The sequence below is a fragment of the Bemisia tabaci genome, chromosome 3 (assembly GCF_918797505.1).
Source record: "Bemisia tabaci chromosome 3, PGI_BMITA_v3".
Lineage (NCBI taxonomy): Eukaryota > Metazoa > Arthropoda > Insecta > Hemiptera > Aleyrodidae > Bemisia > Bemisia tabaci.
In genome coordinates, this window is record NC_092795.1 from 10,180,742 (window position 1) to 10,200,299 (window position 19,558).

Consider the following 19,558-nt stretch of genomic DNA (forward strand, 5'->3'; position numbering starts at 1 on the left):
CTTCAATTGATTTCATGAAGTTTTACGAGAGTAAATTTCTTGAAATCTCGTGAAATTTCATGGTATTTTGCAAAATTTCACGCGAACAAACACAAGATGTCGAGAATTTTCACACGTATGAATTTCATGATATTTCGTGGAATTTCACGCGAGTAAATTTCACGAAATTTCGTGAAAGTTCAGACGTATGAATTTCATGCAATATCGTGAAATTTCACACGTACAAATTTAATGATATCTTGTGAAATTTCCCGCAAATGAATTTTATGGAATTTTCAACCAAAAAATGCCATCGCTGGGTAGAAGACGACGTGACAACGAGTCGTATCGGGTGAAGAGGCGTTGCTCCGGGCTCTTGACGGAGAAGGGCGTCGCCACCTCTCATGGGGTAAATCAGGCGGATCTCTTATGGGGAAGGGAGGATTTCCGCTCGCGGAGGGCCCCCCATCCGGGCCCCTCTTCTTGTCGCACATGAAAGCCGCGCGGCGAGAAAAATCGCGGCATCGTCGGGGGTCCTTGTCCCCGCCACCGCTGGAAACCTCCGCCCGCTTAACCCACATAATTCACCCACCGCCCAACAAGTTGCCAAGACACAGGGTGTCCCAGAGCCGCATTTAGAGCAAGTGCAACAAGTGTATCTGCACTGGGCAGCAATTTTTCATTTTTTTTCTATTTTTTACTTTTTTCTTATTTTTTTTCAAAAAATGTTTTTATTTTTTACATAAAAAAATATAGAGTTTGGAGCCTCACCAGGGCCCATGTGAAAAGAGCAGTAGTTTTTGAGACGGCCTCAAAAATGTACCGCGCGTTTAGCAGACAGGAACCAAGCCGCGTCAGCTGTTGCCAAATTTTACCGGGCAATTCAATTTTTTACAAGAGAACGTCTGTGCGTTTTTCTTTGGAAATTCAAAAGAATTTGCTTCGTACTATGCAGAATATTCACTGAAATTTGCACAAAAATCTGCACAACCGATTTTCATCATCATTTCCACACAATCCATCTAAAAAACCAGATTAAGCAGCTTCTCTTCAGAGAGATGACAAGTTTACTCACCCAAAATTTTTGATAAGTCAAGAAAAAGTCTGCCAATTCGCTGCTTAAATTTGCGGTGCAATTGACTGTCCCCTGCAAACGAGGTTATGTCCGCCTCCACCTCAAAGAGATGACCGTTCGTTCCCTCAGTTGGCGCGCCTGTCAACACTTAGCAAGTCTTGATAGCACGAGAAGGAAGATGAGAGTGCTCGAACACAGATCTTAAACTGATAATGTGTCGCTTTCAGCCGACGATGGACAAGACAGTTCTGAGAGCCTTGAGGGGGAACTTCAAGGAAAAATTAAAGTTCTCGAGGAACTCTCAAACACGCGCAACCTCACACACTCGGAACCTTCTGCACACGCGGAAAAATGTCGACAAGGCAGTTTTTGACAGAGGTGTTGACCTGAGCGAGAGAAGCATTCGGGTAACATGCTTTTCGCTGCATCGTCATTCACCACGAGCGATTTGCCGTTGAGAAGAGGCAATGTTAATGGTTAATTCATTTCATAATTCATTACAGGGTGTCTAGCATCAGGATTTTCCCGATTCTATCAGGATTTCAGGTCAATCAGGATTTAATCCCGATTTCATCAGGATTTGAGGAAAAATCGGTCGTAAAAGCAGGATTTAAGAAAAGTCGGCCGTCCGATCGGATTTTTTTATCGAGCTATTTTTGTGAAGTTACATACGTACAGTTAATTTTTCTTTGCAAAAAATCAGGATTTGATCAGGTTTTGGAAAAATTATGAAATCAGGATTAGCAGTCAAAAATCAGGAAAAACCAGGATTTCAACAGAATTCCCCAAAATAAAAAAAAAGACACCCTGCATGAGCTTTACGAACTGTTCATTACTCTTGAAATTCTTGGTTGGGAGTTGATTTCAGTAATTTTTGTAGCGCGAATCCTGTTCCAGGTGAAATTCTGGTTAAGAAACGTGTGTCAAAATACTTAACTCTATACCTTGTCTTGTGGCCCATTGTCTGGATTATTTAATTACCAAGCAACACGCGGCAAATTCGTTTAGACTTCAGCTCAGTTTCCATATTTCTGATAGTACTTGACGTAGAAGCGTCTGAACCGTAGCTTACACTCCGCGACAGCGACGCTGGATAATCACGTTTCGGGAAAGTGCGGAGCCATGCTCGACGATACAATCTCATTTCGGCAGAGGCGTGGCGTGCTTTGCGATGTATCGATTAATCTGCCATTTAAACCTATGGCTAAGGATCGATAAACATGGTGATTGCAACGGACACTCTAATAATCGATTCTCTACCATAGCTTCATACGGGGAAATATTGATAATCGATCATTTACGGCTCGCCCACAACGGGTTGCACCCCTGTTTCAGAACTTGGGGACAAGATCATCCGAGAGAAGGGCTAACTTTGGTATTCAATTATCTCGCCGTACAAATATGATTTCACCTAAGTGATAAAAGTGTTATCGTCGATATTCGAGGAGTCGTGATGGAGCTATAAACGGCCCACAATTCGCAATGAGGAGCTACTGGTATTGGATCTTTGTATAAACAACGCATGAGTTGTCCGTTTCCCCAATCAGATAGGTACTTTGAATGACGAGTCAGAAACGGTGATTCCGTATTGCAAAATGTAGTTCGAAGAATGCACCGATTCAGATTCGTGGCCACCTTTTTTACCTTCTTATTTTAATGGCAAGGTTATTTTCGATCGATTTGATTTTAGGATTTTACCATCATTATTTGGACTATATTTTGCAGTCAGGGATTACGATTTCTGGCTTATTCTAGAAACAAAGTGTATGTGCCCTTATATTCCTTATGCAGATTAGTGCTGCGGCTGTGGATGAGCTGGAGATTGTAGTTCCTTTTTGCAAAATGCCGTCTATTCGTGAGAAAAGTAGCGTACGACGCGACACAGCAGTTAATAACGTAGTAGAATTGGACTGCATTTTGCAATCATGGAACTACTGTTTCCAGCACATTCAAAAACGCATATTCGCCTATTTTCATTTGTAGTTTCCTTTTGCAAAGTAAAGTCCGTTGACTATAAATATAATTTACCGAGTGTATTTCCAGCAATAATAATTGTTTTTTACTTTCAGATAAATTATCAGATATTCCGTCGCAGTTTTGATTTTCAGAATGCGAAATAACCCCACCTACCGGAAAAATTCAGCGTAATGAAACCCCAACGTTTATCTTGGGTTTTAAAAAAAATCCAGCGCGACTTGAACAAATATTTAAGTTCGATGATTGTTCTTGAACTCGGAAAATTTCTTTTCCACCAGTTGTTCAACAGCACATCCAACCGTCGACTTCGGTCGGCGTCCGTTTGATCAAACACAGTCGAAGCTTAATCAACGCGCGGTCCGGAATCGATGGCGATGAAAAAATCCTCCGCAATCTCCTTTTCCAGAACCCCCCCCCCCCCTACCTGGCCTCCGCCTCTGCCATCGGCTCCTCACAATTAAACCTAACCGGCCGGAGGGGCAAAACTTGGCCAACTCCGCGCCGCAGCGTTAATTTTTAATCACTTTTTTTCCATTTCCGGCACGACCGAACCGATGAACCTGCCGCCGGCTCGAAACGTAATATCGGCCCCATACAAATTTAATTCGGTCCTGAATGCGCCCCCCTCCTCCCATCCCTCACCCGTCTCACCACACCAGTCCCCCCCAGGGGGGGGGGGGGGGGGGGCTAAATTCTCGACGAGGAGAGTTATTGCGCAACCGATTGGGATGATTCCTAAGCGCTTTTCCGCACGCTGCGGTCATGAACTCTAATGGAGAACTTTTTAGAGATGGAGCGATGTTGGTAAAATCGGTCAAATTTTGGCGTAAAATAAGTCAAATAGCTTGAAAGCTGATATCATCGCTGGTTTCACTCATCTAGTGGAAAATTTTTTAGAGATGAAGCGATATTTGTAAGATTTGTCCCTTTTTAGTGTAAAACATGGAAGGTTCCAGAAACTTGGAGGGGAGGGTGAAAAGGGGTCCGGCGGGCTTCTCTCGGAATATTTTCGACAATTTTAAGTATCTAGCATGCAGTTTAAGTCCATTTCGTCATGAAAATGTTTCCTCCTTCCTCCATTGTTTGTTCTCCTTTTCTTCCTCCTTTTTTCGGGCGAACAAGAACGGGTGGCGCAGGCCCCCTATGCCCCCTACCTTGGATCTGCCTATGGTCCAGCTGTATTTGTCAACGTTAAGCGTTGACAAATTTCAACGGGAAAATTTTTTGAAAGCGGTTAATTTTAGCGGGAAATCTATCATTTGATTAAAATCTAAATAACCTGAGAACAATATCTAACAATAAAAGAAGTGACGTTTTTTGGCCCGCTCCTTCTCCTCACAATGCTGCGTTAGCGTAACGTAACGCTTGGTCTGCATCTGCACTTTTCCCGATTCTCATTAAGGTTCCTTTGAAGCGGACCCATTTCACCTGACTATTCCGCTAGAGTGCGCGCGCGTGCTTCATTAAAATAAAAATCCCGCACAAAAGACGCGGAACCGCGATTGTCGCAGAGACAGCATCAAAGAAATGCGCTCAAGAGAATGAGGTAACATTGCCGCCTCATCTGCGTCGTCGTTCCGAGCATCAGCGCTCCAAGTTACATTTGGACGTATTTATGCTAAAAGGAACTATGTGCATAAGGTTTGTGCGCAACATAGTTCCTTTTAGCATAAATAAGTTCATTTTTCACTGTAATCATTTCACGGAATGAGATGAGGAGAAAGAACAAGCAGATAAATCCAACACGTGGTCTTGTAAGAGCTCGCCTTAAAAATATATCCCTATTATCCTATTCAGTTTTAAGCTTGTTCCTATTTATATAACGAATCATAATCGCCCCAAAATCTTAAGGTTGTCTTTATTAATAATACACTGCTCTAATAAGACATCATAGGCACTGTTGTACGCCAAATTGCCTACCTTTCTCGAGCGTGGAATAGGTATTATTGAATGTTTACTTCTTGCATTTACGAATCGATTGGTGTAAAAATCTTGCAATTTTGGTTTAAAAAATGAAAATGTATTGCATTCATAGATTAGGACGTAGATGGGCCACTTTTGATCTCTGACAATCGTTTAAAATGTATTTGGTTTGTGCGTTAGTGCGATGGAGCGTCGAAAAAGTCAGTGCGCCTCCAATATTTTGCTATGCAATGCGGGCATCCTACGAGCTGGAATAGTCGCATGTAAGCGCCTTCGTTGCCGTTGCAGGTTGCACTGCGCAAATACGCTCGCTCGCGTTGGACGAAGTAGTGCAAGCTCCGAGTTCTATGCGTGGTCCTTTCGAGTGGTAGAAACGATTATTTGTTTTCTCTTCCGAACAACGTGTATGGTTCATAACGTACGGTAAATCTTTTGAAAGAAACATTTTGGGAATTTTCAACAACTGTAACGCAAGAGTTCTTTTTAAGAAAAGAATACATCACTAAATATAGGAATACAAAAATTCTTTATAATTTCTCTGGATTCATAAAAATGTTCCATCAATCCTTATCCCTCCTTGCTTCTTAACTTATATCCCTCCTATCCTTCCTTAGGTCTTATTCATTTTTAACGACATGGTCTTAAATAGTATTGCAAAAGCTGTCAAAGTTGCTCTCGTGGTGCCTAGCCTCAGGCGACCTGTTCTATAACAGGAAGAATATTGGTAGTACTCGCTAAAGGGAGCCAGCTTTTGCGGCTAATGACAGAAACAACATATCTTATGTCGATTGCTCTCCGTAGATAATATAAGTGCTTTTGTGAACATATACACGCACTTGGTCCCCTTTTGCTGAACACAGTAAATTTGATGCCTTCTCTGAGTGTCACATCATTAATGATACATTTATGAAAAATTGTATCTTATTTCGAGGAAATATCACAAGTCTCTCGCCGTCGGAGCTTTGGACTCTTCGATCAAATTACTTTACTCCACAATATTTGTCCCTTGCCTGCCTACCCGGGCGTCACTTAATTTTTTGCAAAATACGTTTCTCCAGCGTGTAAAGCGCTCAACTCGGCTTGTTGCACCAAAGGTAGAGTGATAAAACAATCGAAATGACTCAATATGTAGGAGGGAAGTTTTGTAATGAGCCGTAAAGCCAGGTCATAAATTCTAAAATTGATGTAAGTTACGATCGTGTGAACGTGAAACGGCCATTGAAGGGCTTATTGAAGTAACACAAACAGAAACCCCTCTCCGCGGTAAACTCGCAGATTCTTGTAAAAATCTTTTAGAAAGTTACGAGACAACACTAGCTTAGGTGAGATCATTTAAAGTGCAATACCAGAGTGATATGTACTAGCACGTAGACTGTTTACACTTAATTTTTAAAGCTTTCGTAATGTTGGGGCGCCCCTTTTACACAGTTTTCTCCATGAATAATTTTAAGGGTCAAAAGGCTCCTGATGTTTATTTCAGGCAAATACATCTAATAATTTGCAGGTGCCTGAAATGTTGTAAATTTCAAATTGAAAATGAAATTACCAAGAAAACTGAGCACGAAGATATCCTTGGTTTCTAAATTGAACAATTATTGAAGGAAATATGAAAAAATAACCTAATCTGCTTAAGCACATGTGCCTAATCTGAAATGCCGTCAGATGACGTCACAAGACGGCACAAATTCTCACTTTTAAACCTATCTCTCTCGAATTTCCTATTTCAGAGAAAAATTATGAAAACTACTACGAATTCAGCTCAAGAAGCACTCTCAGATAAAGTCATAAATATTTTTTGTGTGAAAACTCCATTATTTATTTGAATACTATCGCAATATTTAAACTGCGGAAACTTTTTTTAACAATATCGATTTTTTTTTTTTTTTTTTTTTTTTTTTTTTTTTTTTTTTTTAATTCTCGAGTTGCAGAAAATTACTTAAACTGGGTTCGTTTTGATGAAGAAGTCTAATATTTTTTTTTTTTTTTTTTTTTTTTTCTTTTTTTTCTTTTTTTTCTTTTTTTTTCTTTTTTTTTCTTTCTTTCTTTCTTTTTTTTAAGAACTAATTTACAGACCTAAACGCGCTTCTCTAAAACGTACGCCTCTGTTAAACTCGATCCAATAGATGTTTTTCATTCGTGGTGGGACGGAAGACTCCATTAAACGAACATCAAGAAATGACGTTAGTCGAGAATCCCGAGAATGACTCGCTCATCTCCCGAAAATTTTCAGCAAGCCGAGTTTTCCCAGCAACCATTCTTTACCCAAATAAAACGAATCCTGATGGAAAAAAGGAAGCCTCTTTTTAACTACCGCACTTTGCGAGCAGCGCAAGGAGATCAATTTCAATTATCCTTTCAGCTCAATCGCAAGTCCATCAGTGGCGAGACGTGATGATCGATTATCGTTCTTTCCCCATTTGAAGCTATGGTAAAGAATCGATTATCAAGTTAATCCCTGTTTATCGATCCTTTTCCGTTGGTTTAAATGGCAGATCAATCGATATATCGCAAAGCACCACGCCACGCCACTGTCCGTCACTGAGGAAAGATTGCCCGGACAGCTCCGCGGAGATAGCACCCTGGAGCGTGCAGTAAAGCGTATCTGATAGAGGAGCTCCTTCGCTCATCCCTCAAAGGCTCTCCACGGTCCACCTTGTAAGGTTTACGAGCTCAACAACCTTTCACCCCGTCGCGACGTTGCGAGGTTGCACTCGGATCGTTTTTCGCACCATCGGATCTCGTCGCAGAGCTGGGATTATCCGCAAGTTTGGCAACGGTGCAGGGAATTTTATTGAGGCTTTTCTCGGTGTTTTACGACCGCGCGGACGGGCCTTTAATCGATGTTTACACTGTGCCAACCTTAATTCGTATCGTTATCCTCTTTAGACTTTCGCCGGGGGTGCCGGTTGAATGAATATTTTTGAATTTATTGAAGGGGAGGGGAGAAAATTCCCGGTGCCCTCCGGGTGCATATACTGCTATGCTAAGGAAGAACGCCGTACGAACACTCAAGAGTTGCCAAATTTCCTTCGATAAAATGTTTATTTTCGAGGAGAGTTATGAATATTTTTCCGAAGAATTTTCGGGAACTTTAGGTAAAATTGCGAACAAAATTAACTGGAAAATTTGAAGAAATATATTTACAAACCCCGAAAATTTGTGATTTATCAACGGTAATTTGGCAACGCCTGAGGGCTTATACGGCGTTCTTCCTTATCACGGCAATGTAGTTCCGAGACGATGGCGTTGCTTCATTGTCTCATAGCTAAATGTACGATTTTACGGTGTAAAATGCTTGGTTTCTTGTTGTAGCGTGTGATTTCGTCGTCCCTCTGACGTAAGGGCGTATCTGTATTTTAACGTAAGCCCTGAGAAGCTCGGGGTTATATGGAGAACAGGGGTCACGTGGAAATTGAGATAGGCCCTTACGTCAGAGCGACGACGATTTGGCCTACTTTTAGAAGCCCGAGCTGGGTCAAATTGACCCGAGGCTTCCTAGAAACACGTGCCTCGAGGGTTTTATTGGGCCAGTGCAATCGAGCTTTAGGTTTAGGTCCACAATACGTAATAAAAGAGTCAAATTAAAAATTAGATAAAAAGAAAAAAATAGAGTGCAATCCCAAACTAGGTCAAATTGACCCGACTATTTCATTCGGAGCATTCATGGGGCGGGCACATAAGAGCTTCAGACATAGGTTTTCAAATGCATTCTCAGAAAAGAGCCAGACTTCAAATTGAAGAAAAAATAACACATAGCCGAAGATAGGAGAGCGTAATTCGGCCTCATCCATATTTTAAATTTTCTCCCGAATATGAGCGAAACATTATCGCTAACATAGAGCGGAGCATTTTGAGTTCTCGCTTTGCGCCATCGCGCCTTCAATTTTACAGATGCAACACGAACATCCATCAAGCACGAATAGATGTATCTTTGCGCCGTCGTCTACGCGCATCCTTTCCCTTGCCGGTTCGAAAATGTAGATTTTGAAATTTTGACGGAAACTCTCTCTCCTCCCCCCTCCCATCCTCTCCCTCTCTTCCCCTCTTCCCCCCTCCAAAAAATGAGTAATCCGCGGGTCATCTTAATTTTGAACCAATTGAGGCCGCGGAGTTGTGCTGGAGGCTTCAAAGAGACCCATCGATGGAATCGTTGACTGATACCTTTCAGAGATCGTCGGCTCGACAATCTTCGAAAGGTATCCGATGTGTTCGGCGGGACACGTCATAGATTAAATCTTGAGATTTTCATGGAATTCTGTGAAGTGGCTGAGAAATTAAAAATATGTGCCAATATTAGAGATAGAGAGTCCCACTCAGTGCGTGGAGCCTCTAAGTTTACGCCAAAAAATCCGGCAACCGGAGGGAGGTATAGGTGGGAACAGGTGTGCCTCGAAAACCGGGTCTTTTATGTCTTGGAGATTTGGATTAGGATCGTTCATGCCGCGCCCCCCCCCCCCCCCCCCCGGGTCTGGCTCAGCGTTGCCTCGCCCGAGAAGAACGTAGAAGGATGGAAAATTCTGTATTCAGTCAGAAAAAATGATACGGGACAAACCACGATGGTATAGCTGCTCCCGCTTGCACTTGCGGTTCCACGGCATGTTTTCAAAATCATTCGTAGAAAACGATTCACACGACGGCAAGTTTGGATTGAATTTTAAAATAGAATAATTGTGAAATTTTTAAAACCGCACAATACACATATTATAACGTATTTTTAGGAGCAAAGAAGAAGTTGCTCGATTTTGAAAACACTGTAATCGCGCTGGCTCCTTTTTGCTAAACGCGATCCAGTTGATTTCTAGATTTCCGTTCGGTGCTTGAATTTATACCTTGTCTAAAGGCCCATTAATATTAACACAAGTTTTCTAACAAGTGATTTAGTGTCTCGGAAAATTTCTATCTTTCAAACCGCATCGGTTTCATAACCTATGATGTAGAGTTCTCCCAGCGGGACTTGGGGATTTTCGCCGAGTTTTGGTGCGCTGTAAGTGTGAGCCAAGAGTTATACATTGAGGCGAAGTGAGCGCAGCTGTGCGCTGAAATGAGCAAGTTGGAAGCCAGCTTTTGTTCCTTGATTATGAATGCCAACCGGAGTTCGCTGAACCGAGCGACTGAGGAAAACGGACGAAACTTCAAGAAATGCCAATGGTCGCGCAAACACCTGTTCTACATTGTTGCCATCGGCATCGCAGGGGTTTTTTCTCGAGTATTTGTCATTTCTCCCGGGGGAAAAAATGAAAAAAATGAACGTCATTCCATTTTCAGATCCATAACTGGATCGCATTTAGCAAAAGGAACCAGCGCGATTAACGCAGTGTTTTCAAAACTGTGCGACTTCTTTTCTTTTAAAAATACTCAATACATCGTCACCTTCCGGCCAAGTATCACAAGCGCTATGCGACGTATAAAAATTCCCGCTGCCATTTTATTTTTTCACTGAGAACTTGTTCAACTAAGCTATCCAAAAATTTTACGGAATTTTCTTTGTGCTGCCAATGAAATTCAGTGAAATTTTCAAACAGATTCAACCAAAAATTTCTGTGTATTTAAATTAAATGGCGGCGAAAATTTTTAAACGTCGCATGGCGCTTGTGATACTTTGCCTGAAGGTTACGATGTGTACATTATTGAAATGTTTACAATTATTTTCCTTTGAAATTGACAATTTTTTAACGGGAAGCAAAACAAATGCGCTGCTCTGGAAATTTTTAGGTAATAATGGAGAAGTAACATTTTTACTACACTATAATCGCGCTGGTTCCCTCTTACTAAATGCGATTCAATTATCCATCTTAAATTATTATAGTCTCGGATCTGATCTCTTAAAGCTTAATCCGCGAATCAAAATTAGTATCCCCAGAACTAGAAGTCAGGGAAAACCGGGAAATGTCTGGGAAAATGACGAAAATGTCAGGGGAAGCTCGTTAAATTTCCTTTATTTGCTTTTTAGAATTTGTCTAAGGTTTCGAACAACAAATTTTGTCCGAAAACTATTTTCAATTATGTCTCATTAACCACCTCACATACCCTCAGTTGCCAGGGAATTTCACCCAACTGTGTCAGGAAAATCAGGGAAACGTCAGGGAATTTCATTTTCTAAATTCTGTGGCAACCCTGTTAAGAGTGTCGTGAAAGCATCAACTTTTTCGTCTTATTTTAGTTACTATCAAAATCAAGTAATCAGATAGAAAATTCGCAGTAATGATATTAGCACTTTTCCCCTTCTCATTCTCACGAAAACTCACACCTTTCATGGTACCGTATCTCCGAACATGTTTGCATCCAAAGAAATTTCTAGTTCCCCCTCGAATAACTTTCAGCAATATTCGACTCAAATTGCCCGAACGCGCTTCAACTTTGAAGCTTTTTCCGAGCTTTCGTTTCGTTGCGGGTCGCGCTTTCTGTCGGCGAAGCAACGAAGCTTTCCTCCGAGGGGTTGTACGGTGCTGCCACCCGCCGTGTGACGTTGGGACTTAGGAACCCTTGTTTTTGTTGAATGAACGCGGTCTCGCGTATTGCGGAAGTAAATCTTATCCTTCGGCACGCACCAGATTCGCGGTTCGTGAATTAATAGCCCGCCGTTGATAAAGTGCTCTCGCAGAAGGGTCTGTAAATCAAAATTAATTTTTATTCACTCGCCAGTGCTTCCCTTTTAACCGCAGCGATCCTCGTTCTTTCAGTTCTCTTCCTTTCAATTTTATTCGTTCTGGCGTCGGCATAAATAGCTGGAAGTGAAGTGATTCGTCCCGGATTTTGGCAACAGAACGAATTAGTCGAAATTCACGACAGATTTTGAATTATTAGCCGAAAATACGACGCTAGCATTTGCGCAATGCGCATGGGCTTAAAGGATCATTCTCATTCAAAAAAATTTCAAAATTCAGAAATATGACTGCAGGTGCAGGATTCTTTTCGGAAAACCCCGCATTCGATACAAATGTCGATTGCTGTATCGAATGCCAGGTTGTTTTCTTTCATTTTCGTGAATTTTGCCCAATTTTTTGGTTCAGATGGTGAGGCTCATGCGCATGGGTTATCGTCATTTTGTGGCTAAAAATTCAAAATTTGCCGAGATTTTTTACTTGTTCGGTGCGATATATCGCACGCCAGTTCGACCACGCCAGAATTCGGGAAAAGTCACCTTAACAAACGTTTGCGGACGCAATCTAACCCCGAGAATTATAAGACAAGCCGCATCTTGTTCTTTACTACATTATTTTTTTCCATGCAATAGTCCATCAATAACTTTCAACTTTTCGTGAGCTGCGGTATCACGAATTATTTTTGCGTGGTCGCTGATGCAAGCAGGAAAAATATTTTACCAATTATTATTATTTCAAAATAAATTGGATACTTTACCAGTTTTGTCAGATTTTTGCACTCGAATTCTGAAGTTTCAACGTCCATGAACAGTGTTATCATGGCTGAGAGACGTACCATGTTGGGTTACAAATCGAACGCAACTAAACGTGCACTCCGGAGGCCGGGTGGTGTCACGCAATATTGAAGGAGAATCATGCCGCGTCGCGTCGCTCTCGCTCCAATGAACTGCATTTGTTTCACGGCATTCGGTGAAGAAAGCAATGATTTCATAGCATCTTTCCTCTCGTTTGTCAACTCCAGTCCCTTGAAGATTTTAGCAATTTCATTCGATTCATCGCGATTCACGAAGTTCGATGAATTCTCTGGAAATGAAGTCAAGACTGTGTTGCTAATGTTTGCCATGATACTTCCTTGTGTTTCACCGTTGTGGCGCATTAATTATAGACCTACTTTTATTATAATTGGATTACATTTTGCAATAAAGAACCACTAGCTTTGGCTCCTGTGTAAAAGCACCTTTCTGCATACGGAAACCAACGGCATATGTGTTGTTACTAAAATAAGATAGAACTGGTGATTCCTCATTGCAAAATTTGTCCAATTATCTAACTATTCTTGTTTTTTATTGAATTCTTAACTGGCGAGCACTAAGGAGTTTTTTGTACTGAATAATACGCGTACTTCAAAGATAATATAAACTGTTTGGGGGAGGGGGGGGGGGGGGCCAGCGCACTAAAAAAGCTGATCGGCGATACCAAAAAATTTGTAAGAATTGAAATGATACAGCTATTAGCCGCTGGGATTACTTTAAGTGACTTTTGATTCTTTTTGTTCTATTGGATTCTTCTAAAGTTGTATGTGTTAGTAAACCTTTACCCTTGAGCAATGTGAGTAAACTTGTTTAGTCTTTTAGTTAATTTTTATTTTTAATTTGTTTCAGCTCTCGGAGTTGGAGCAGAGGGTCATCGAAGCCGAGGCCAGGGCGGAGGAGGCCGAGGACAAGGTAATTTTTCTTCCTCTTCTTTCATCTTCTTCTCTTTTTCCTCTTCTTTTCTTCTTCATATTTTCTTTGCGAAATTTCCGTTCATAAAACACAAATTTCCTGGTGAACTAATGAATCCTTTTCTTCCAACAATCTTCAGATAATTTTGCTTGCAATTTCATCTGGACTTCCCGAAAATTACACATAACTTTTCTCAGAAATGAACATTTAATCGAAGGAAATTTGGCAGCGGGCCGATTATTGAAATTTATAGACAAAGCTATAGACAAAGAAGACATAGAGAGTATGGAGCGGTCCTATTGGTTGAAATGAGTGGTTCTTATAGACTAGGGGAGAAAATGATGGATTAACTATCTGGTCTCTCGTGGGTTGCTGTTAGTTAGTCTATTACCTACCTCGTTTTTCCATTGCAACCACTTATCTCCTTTGTTCATCGCAACCACCCGCTTCCATCAATAGACTAGCTTTTTCTATAAATTGTCCTCTTTGTCTATCGCTTTGTCTATCAATTTCAACAACCAGCCTGCTGCGGGTAAGTAGGAAAGTAAATTAAAGTATTTATCATGTGCTGAAAGAAGCTTTATTCGATATTTCGTTGGAACAGAACCCGACAGTATTATCCTGCAATATCACCAGCAGCTGAATTTTTCACCGTCATCTCCACTCAGAGCCCCGCCCATTGAAATTTCCCCCGATGAAAACGCCCTGCGGAAGGTGGAGTGCACATGGCCTAGCCTAGGGGACCTCGCTGCCGTCGTCCCTTTTCCCCGCAGGTTGCTTTGTGGGTATTTATGCAAGTTAATTTGTTTCCATTGTCCATTTCTCCCTACCTCCCGCGGGCGAGCTTTCGGAGCCGGGTTAAAGTTCATTTATATCACCCGACAGCTTTAGATTGATGGTCATGGTCCCTGGTTTAGTTGTCTCACGAGGGGTGAGGTTGTTGTGTAAAAACCACGGTAAAATTACTCACGAAACGGTGAAAGTGCACGGCTCGCAAGTGAGATATGGTTTTGCTATGATTTCAAAGGTTTTTTTTTTATTATTAATGACAAAAATGGTCCTGGTTCGGAAAATCGATCCTTTGAAAAATAATTAATAGACTCAGAGTCCAGCCCAAAATATTCGGAAGAGAAGCTCCTGCTACTGTCACTCCTCATAAAAGTACTATTCAAAAGTCGATTTTTTTTATTATTATTTATTTATTTGTCGTCATTCATATGCAAGGATGTTCGGAGTCCAAGTGCTTGAGGTCAATAAAAATCACTGAGCTTGCCAGGGCGTAGGTGTCAGTAAGAGTGCAGTTACTTGTAAATATGTCATTTCTCCAACAAAAAGCTATTATGCGATAAAAGGTATGTTATTTTAGTCCCTTAGAAGTCAAAATCCGGTGAACGGACAGAATTAGTTGGTTACCCCCCCCACCCCTCGCGAAACAGTAGCAGTTACTCTAATAGATGCGACGCGGTATGATTCTCCTTCAATGTCGTGTGATACGGCCCGGCATCCGGAGTGCACGTTTAGTTGCGTTCGATTTGTAACCCAACATGGCACGCCTCTCGGACAAGATGAAAACTGCTCATGAACGGTGAAAGTGCAGGATTCGAGTGCAAAGTTTTGACGAAACAGAAAGAGTCCTTGATTTTTTGTCTAATGAAATGAAAATAGTCCAATGGGCAAAGGATTATTTCTGCATTAGTGACCAACTGACCACGCATAAATAATTCGTCAAGCCGCAGCTCACAAAAAATTGAAAGTTTTTGACGGACTTGTACGGCAAAAATTCCCAAAGCTACTTTCTTCTTTAACCAGAGCCAACCAGCGTTTTTTTCAAGAAATTCTCAGAGCTTATCTTCAATCGGACGAAGGGAAATCCTAACGAGCTTCTCAAATTAGAAATGCTGAATTTTTCCTTCTTTACTTGACGAACCATCAAAGCACGCGAAAAGTCTCATCACTAACTGAGAATCGCCATTTTTTGCTCCGTTTCGTCGTTTCGTCGTTTCTTGAACGAAGTAACGTCACGCAAGGTTGCAAAATTTATTCAAACGATTCAGTTTTTCAGAAGTATACATCCAAGAAATTTTTGTCCAACATTTTCTGATTTTTGCATAAAATCTGGAGAAAACCGCATCATAATTTCCAGTCAAAAATGCCCAAGATTCTCGTGGTAAAAACGCAATTTCCGAGGGGAACTCGGCAACAAAAGAAACGTAACTAGATTTTAAATTTAGTTACGTTATTTTGCGAGGGAACCGACGATTTTTCCCTTCACTGGAAAAAAAAACACATTAGATCTAGAGTACGGACTCTTAAAAAAACATCGACAAGGAAAAATACTCTTGATTCAACCGGATCTTAGCTTAAATAAAGAACCAAGCCTCTTTATTTGAGCGGATTTCCTTTTGATTTAAGCAAAAATATGATTAAATCAAGAGTATTTTTTCTTGTCATGTTTTCAAGAGTCTGGACTCTAGATCCAATGTGTTTTTTCTTTCCAGTGTTGGACTGTAAATAAACTGAACGCCTCGTTTTCCGGCAATGAACCTCGCCACTGCGGCTCGGAATCCCAACCATTGGGGAGGCATGAATGATCGATTATCGATGTTTCCCCATTTAAAGCTATGGTGAAGAATCGATTACCAAGGCGTTTATCTGTCTATCGATCCTTTTCATAGGTTCAAATGGCAGATCAATCGATGTATCGCTAAGCACACCACGCCATTGGTCCCAAGCTCACTTTTTATCTCTCTCGTAAACCCTATTTCCTCTTCATCCGGGTTTTTTAACCAAGGAGTTTCCTTGATTTTATTTCGCGCCCCCATCCTCCTCCCAATCGCATTCAACCTCGGTGAGGAAGGGTTGGTGACCATCCACCATTCCACCGCCGCGGCGCGATGTTGCGATTAGTTACATTTCGGGCGTCCCGCGTCGGTCGGCTAATCGGCGAACCATTCGCGATTAAATCTCGGACCTGGGGCGGTTGGGGGTGGGGGCGGGGCGGGCACAAGGCCTGGAGCGGTTCCCTTGCAAATCGTCGTATTAATTATCTCCCGGGGGAGCTCCGCGCTCCGCAGTTTGCAAACTCCTGGCCCTAACGACGAGTCCCCGGGCTGTCTGTTGCCATATTCACCACTAGTATTACTCCGTCGGAAGTATGATGGAGATGTTGCATGTGTGAGGAATTTGCGATTTGACTGTTGATTCACACGTAAAAGTTCGCGAGAAACACGATGGTGCCACTGGTTTTCTCTGAAATCAACTTCCAAGCTCAAAAAAACTCTCAAGTTGAGGCCAAAATGGAGGGGATATCCCACGCTATCCTGAGAGTCCACCTCTACGTCAAGACAAACTCTCCATGCAAAGATAGGGAGCAAATACATTAGCAGGGTTGCTGTGTTTTCAGTTTAGGAGTCCCCAAATGAAGTGGCAGCCCTGTCAATGTATTTGCTCCTATCTTTGCATGGAGAGTTTGTCTTGATGTATAGGTGGACTCTCAGGATAGCGTGGGATATCCCCTCCATTTTGGCCTCAACTTGAGAGAATTTTTGAGCTTGGGAGTTGATTTCAGAGAAAACCAGTGGCACCATCGTGTTTCTCGCGAACTTTTACGATGAATCAACAGTCAAATCGCAAATTCCTCACACATGCAACATCTCCATGGATCGTATTCGATACATCAAACAGCGGGCCGATTATTGAAATTTATAGACAAAGGAAACATAAGGAGTACAGAGCGATCCTATCAGTTGAAATGGGTGGTTCCTATAGACTTAGAGGGTAAATGATGGACTAAATATCGGGTCTCTCGTGGGTTGCCGTTAGTTAGTCTATTATCTACGTCCTTTGTCCATCCCAACCACCCGCTTGCACCAATAGGATCCCTCCATATCCTTTTTGCTTTCTTTGTCTGTTGCCTTGTCTATCATCAATTTCAATAACTAGCCCGCAGGTGGGATTGTATCGATATCAACTGGTTCAACATGTGAACATAGCCTCGAAAGTCAATTGAGTATTCTGAGGGAACGAGTTCCTTGTGATAGATTATTGATTCTCATGAGTAAAAATGGCAATGAAAAGTGAAAGTGTTTGGAATTTTCTCATTTTCAGTTTTTCTTGCTAAAATCCTAAAATTTTTGTTTGAGGTTCTTGTTCTATTGTCTAGAACCAAACGATACATCGAACCACTACCGAATATGATCTATACTAGATATTACTAGAACGCCCAAGCGAGGACTTTCGTTGAATCATTAGGAAATCTCTTTGTTTCAAACGATATTTCTGTCTTTTGTAAGTTGGAGAGCAGAAAGTTCTTCAGCGCTTGCTTTCACCATTAATTCACAAATTTTCCTGCGCACTATTAAACAGCACGGTTTGATTCTCCTTCAATGTCGCGTGATACTGCCCGGCATCCGCAGTGCATGTTTTGTTGCGTTCGATTTGCAATCCAACACGGTACGCCTCTCGGACATGATGAAAACTGTTATGGATGGTGAAAGTTTAGAATTCAAGCGCAGAGTTTTAACAAAATTGACGGAGTATCCAATTTTCAATCAGATGAACTTTTTCAGTTGGCAAATGATTTTTCAGCAGACTGAGAGTCAGAGTTTAAAGTGTGGTCAAGTAAGGTAAAACTAAGGAAAAGGTAATGAAAAAGCAAGGATTTCTGGATACTCATCAAAAGATTTTTTTTTTTTTTTTTTTTTTGGAGGGGGAGGGGCACGTAAAAAGTAAAAAAAAGTAATAGAGCAATAATTTTAGAAAATGGTGTAATAGTAGACACCCTGATCTGGCATCAGCGGAAAATTTCAATGGGGGCGCTTCCCTGCGCAACGCTCATATCAGACGAAGTCCCTCCGAGAAGAGATGTACCAGATATGAGCCTCAGACTGGTGCCATATTCACCAGTTATATAGACGTTGCTAGATCTTCTAAAAAAAATGACCTCGTATAGATATTTGATAGGTTGATTGCTTCTCTGCGTGAAAAACAGGCGAGTTTCTGTTATTGGTTTACGTTACCATATGAGAGATTGCTCGTCCTGAAGATCAATGTCGATGGGCATTTTTTCTGGCTCATTTGTTCGCTGTTATTCTCTCTGAGAGCAAGAAGGGTTGAATATTTCGTCAACCTGACTTTGCATTAAAATGAACGCATTTGTGCTAAACGGAACTAAGCGCCAAAGGGAGAAGAAGGGGACAATGCGAGGTTGTATTGGCGGGTGCCACGAACCGAAGAAGTCATACCGTCCTATTCTCACAATTTTTTTCTTGGCGCTTAGTTCCGTTAGACAGAACGCGCTATCCGGGATTCTGAAAGGAATTCAAATTGGCCCTCAGTTCCGTTTAGCAGAAATACGTCCAAATGTTCGACTGTGAAGCGCGTTGTTTCCTATGCTGGGAGCATTTCTAGCGCGCTGGTTCCGGGGAGGAAACGGTCAAGCGCGTTTTCGTCGCTTGGCTGACATAAGGGCGTAACTAAACATTGAGGTGAGCCCGGAAAAGCATTGAATTGTATGGAAGACAGGGTTCATTGCAGAGTATAGTTACGCCTTTATGTCAGGTAGGCGACGATTTTATATGTAGGCGGAATTACAGCCAAACATTAAATTTTGGGTAAGGTAAATTATAAAAATGGGAAGACTAAGAACTTTCTCCATTCCTGGGAAATTCTATTCGAATTTCAGGGATTCAGAAAAGGAATAAATTATGGAACCCCAGATCTCGAAATTTTCCAACAAAATTTCAAGGTGTTTCGATCGGTATTCTTTGAAGAAATAAAACATGATCGGAAATTTTACACTTAGCAATGGAGATAAGCATTCTCTCACTGTATGGCCGTCCAAATCATTCCTATGTAAACGAAAGGAGAAAGCCTTCACGTCTAGACCCCTCCATCTGCGCTTTAACCTCCTTGTTAAACGCACCCTCTCTGTAAACTCTCCTTAATCTTGAACAGTATGCTTGCGTCTACAAAACCACGCCAATCAGTGCCGTCGAAGGGAGCTCGCTTTTCAGCCGAGGGTTCTCGTGAAAGTTTCCCTGCATTGTCAACGAGTGGGTGGTATGTGACAAATGAGAATCTTACATTCGCGGTAGGCTTGCCTCGGTGATTTTGATAGCGTCGCTTTCGGCGGAGGACGTGAAAGTAGCTAACAAGTTCAGACACAAAGGATAATAAATATAGGCACTTTGATGGCGACGTCAGGAAAATGCGTTTTTCGACTTACGATGTTGCAGATTTCCTGATTTATTTTACTTTTATAAAACGCGACCTGTAAT

General features: G+C 41.6%; 1 protein-coding gene across 10 annotated transcripts in view; it reads left to right on the forward strand.

Annotated features, from left to right (window-relative positions):
* Positions 1-19,558, forward strand: part of LOC109030972 (uncharacterized protein CG43867) — a 259,857-nt gene that overhangs the window by 205,438 nt on the left and 34,861 nt on the right. For all 10 annotated transcript variants that reach the window (XM_072297737.1, XM_019042216.2, XM_019042220.2 and 7 more), the window contains one exon: positions 13,218-13,280. In XM_072297737.1, coding sequence (XP_072153838.1) covers positions 13,218-13,280 — 63 coding nt within the window. The remainder of the gene's footprint in view (positions 1-13,217; positions 13,281-19,558) is intronic.